At 32.9% G+C, this 3575-nt stretch overlaps 1 protein-coding gene across 1 annotated transcript; it reads right to left on the bottom strand.

The window, feature by feature from the left end:
- Positions 1-1889: 1889 nt before the first annotated feature.
- Positions 1890-3206, bottom strand: LOC134252735 (uncharacterized). The gene has a single exon (XM_062735238.1). It carries the CDS (start codon positions 3204-3206, stop codon positions 1890-1892), a length of 1317 nt encoding a protein of 438 aa, XP_062591222.1.
- Positions 3207-3575: the final 369 nt, after the last annotated feature.

Genomic DNA, 3575 nt, shown 5'->3' with positions numbered 1-3575 from the left:
ATATTGCAATTAAATTGCGATTAAACGCAAAAAAATATTGCGATTAAACGCAAAGTTTTGCCTTTAAACGCAAAGTTTTGCAATTAAACGCAATAATTATTGCGATTAAACGCAATAAAAAATATTTCTCTCTGTGAACTGGCCAGTGATACCAACACTTAGGGATATTGTCTTAATTCTGTAAAAATTGCATTAATTTTTAAAATACAATAAATATGATAAGGATCCCACCTTAATATTTTCTAAAATTTTCTGGATGTATATAATATTACGACTTACGTGTATATATCATGTATACGGCAAAAACATTTCACACGAAAATATATTAAAAATCTTATTTCATCTTAAAGTTATTGAAACATTATTATATTATATATTACACTGTATATTGAAACAATATTATATCATTCTTGAAAGGTTTGATTGACACATCCTTCAACTTTTAATAATTTTAATTTAATTCCAAATTAAGAAAAGTGGCAATTTTGTTGTGTATATTAATAATTATTAAGTCTCAATATTTTTTAGAATAAAAATATTTTTAATATGTATTTGTGTGAAGTGCTATTGCAATATAAAAATCGTGATATTATACAGACAATTTGAGAAAATATTAACTTCAAATCCGTGTCTATTCACCTTTGAGTGCTGAATGGCGTTTTTCTGCTAATTTTTAGTCCGTTATTTCCCAGTCATGAGGAAGTACTCTGTAGATATATCGACTACGTATAATCAGTTATTTAAACAAATTTCTGACGTCATCTTTTGATAATTTTTTTTATCCTGCAGTCCAAAAAGTTACCTGTACATGTAGGTGTCAAATAAATTCAATTTATTGGACATCAACAAGTTACATTAAAATGAGAACAAAGGGCGAGATACATAAATTTATTAAACAGCACTGAAGGCAATGATAAATCTAACAAATTAATATGTACGTATACAATATTGAAAATTAGTAGCGTATTAAAATTGTAAATATTTCACTTAATTAAATCCTTTTGGAAATGGTACAAATAATCCACAATGATTTGAATATCTCGCTTGAAATATTGCAAGAGAATTTGTGACCCCGATTATAATTTTCCCAAACGAATTGTTTATTACTAATAGCTAGATTCATTTCACAACAATTGGGACACAAATCATTCGCGGGATTTTGTAGACACATACATGTAAAAAAAAATCAAAAGCATGTTTTTTTAAACACAACCTAGGGCTTTTTTCTTTTTTAAGTATCCATTTTTCCGCCTTTAACTATTCCGTTCATGAAATTGCAACTGAATTTGTATGATTTTTCGTTCGGAGGTTTTGGGACAAGTTGCCTATAAATCCAGCATAGAAATATTTATCATACAATTGAAATTCAAAATTATCGAAAATACAAAAATAAAGTTTCAACAGTTTATAAATCTGTAGATCTTCCAAATAACAAGAAAGATACATCAGAATGAAATTTTTCTGAGGTCAGGAAGGAAGCAAACGATTGAAAAACATTAAAGATTTTTTGTCAATTTATTCGAATTAACAGATTCTCCAAATAAGGGTCAAAACCCACACATGGTCACTTAGCAAATCCCCCACCATTGTGAAACAGAAACAGCACTTAACCGGTTAAACCCCATCGGGTGACCTGACAAGCTCGGATTCGGCGTGACAAACTCCTAATGTCACAGGTCATTTTGGGGAAGGTTATTCCATTGGTGTTGAAATGCTGAAGCTGGTTCTTGGAATTTGGAAGGTAGACCAAGTTCTTTATCCGGACAGGTTTATCAAATCTGTCATATACATTCTCACAAGTACTTCCATTTATAATTTTTTTTTTCATTTTATCCTATATCCTCCTTCTTTGACATAAAGCAAAAGTAAAATGATAACAGAAATTTATTTCATACTCTTTGATTTCTACTAAGTTGATGCTGTATATGATAAATTCTTGCATGTGTTGCCCTCTGTATTTTAGATCGTGGATCCTGTTTCAGTGATTCTTGGTAGGATTGTAAAGCCCCGTGAAAGTCCCCAACAACTTGGTGACAGATTCCAAGTATCTGCCAGGATATGTCTCTGTGGAATGGTGGTACATATCTCCCATCATCGTAAATGAGCAGTGTGTGAAGGTCTGTCAGTGACTGTAGATACTGAGATCTATTCCCAAGGCGGTAGTTCGATAAAACAGACAGCATTTCTACCAATACAAATACTGGATAAAGTATAGCTTCAGAATGCGGTGATTTTAATTTGTTCTCTTCTTGTTCTAATATTAATTCTTCAATGTATTGTATCCCAAAATAAAAATTAATATCCACAACCCAGGCGGCTTTCATTTTTCTAGACAAAGACAAATTACTTATTTCTTCACTATATCTGTTTCTGTCTACTGGTTTGGCGTAATACAAAATAAAGTGTTCTGAAAGTCTTCGTTTCATCAGATTAGAAACACCAAGTGCTTTATTGTATCTACCTGTCCTGTAGTAATAGAATGCTAAATACAGTGAATGGGAGATGGTACCTATCCCTGCCGACAATTTTAACATGTTGCACAGCATTTTTCCCAAATTATACATTTGTTTATTTTTATAATGTGATGAATACTTTACAATCACAAAAGGGGTCACTGCAAGAACATCAGCTTTACGCAACTGTAATGTTAATGATTTGTAAGGTGACAGTGACGAATTTAACAATGTGTCCACAGATTTTAAAGTTAAAAATAAGTAAAATTTTTCTAAATGAATTTCGTTTAATTCTTCTAGTGTACACAAATCTTTACATGCACATCCAATTTTGTGACATATCCCTGCAGTAAATTGAATCCTACATGGACGGCTGAGGGCTGGCTCTAGGATAGATCTGAGTGTAGAGCTAAGCAGAAGGGTGGGCAAGCCCATTCTGTAATACTGGTTAAGTTGATCTAATAAAGACTCACGTGCAATGCCAAAAATCTTGTTCATAAACATATTGTTCTGTGGAATAAAGAAATTGGCAAATTTGCCACGATTGACACACTGAACGAGGTATTTAAAGCACATCCAAAAGCATTCCAGTAAATTGTTAGGACTCCAATTCATATGTCCTACCTGTATTAACCAGAACATTGTTGTCTTCATGAAGTAAGAACACAGTAATGGTTCTTCCACGTTCTTGTTGATTACGTCTTTGAGGAATATTTTTAGGAGTCCATAGCATATAAACTGGGTATGATTCATAGTGAACACTAGTTTTTGTTCGGCAAGAGAAAAGGACAACCTCCAATCTAGCGTATATGCAATAGTAGAGCTTTTACTTCCAATAGCCACACAGTGGTAACTATCGTTTAAGATATCTTTAAGCACACTTGCAGGAGGCCATTACTGTCTATGGCATCTTTCAGTCCAATGATTTGTACCACGTGGCCAATATTTGCAGGCAAAACAATACGCCCAGTCAACTTCAGATTCATCCAGGTAACCACTAGAACATGGACCATGTTCATGAGCATTCTGGTATTTCATAGATCTAAGGGCTAGCTGCCTCCAGAATAAGCTTGAAATGTAAATCCGATCATTTAAAGGAACGAGTGAACAGCAATTGTATCT

This window comes from Saccostrea cucullata, unplaced genomic scaffold (assembly GCF_032062105.1).
Source record: "Saccostrea cucullata isolate Sc308-1 unplaced genomic scaffold, CSIRO_AGI_Scuc_v1 ctg19112, whole genome shotgun sequence".
Lineage (NCBI taxonomy): Eukaryota > Metazoa > Mollusca > Bivalvia > Ostreida > Ostreidae > Saccostrea > Saccostrea cuccullata.
Note: the sequence above shows the minus strand (reverse complement) of the source record. Positions and strands in the feature narration are given on the sequence as shown.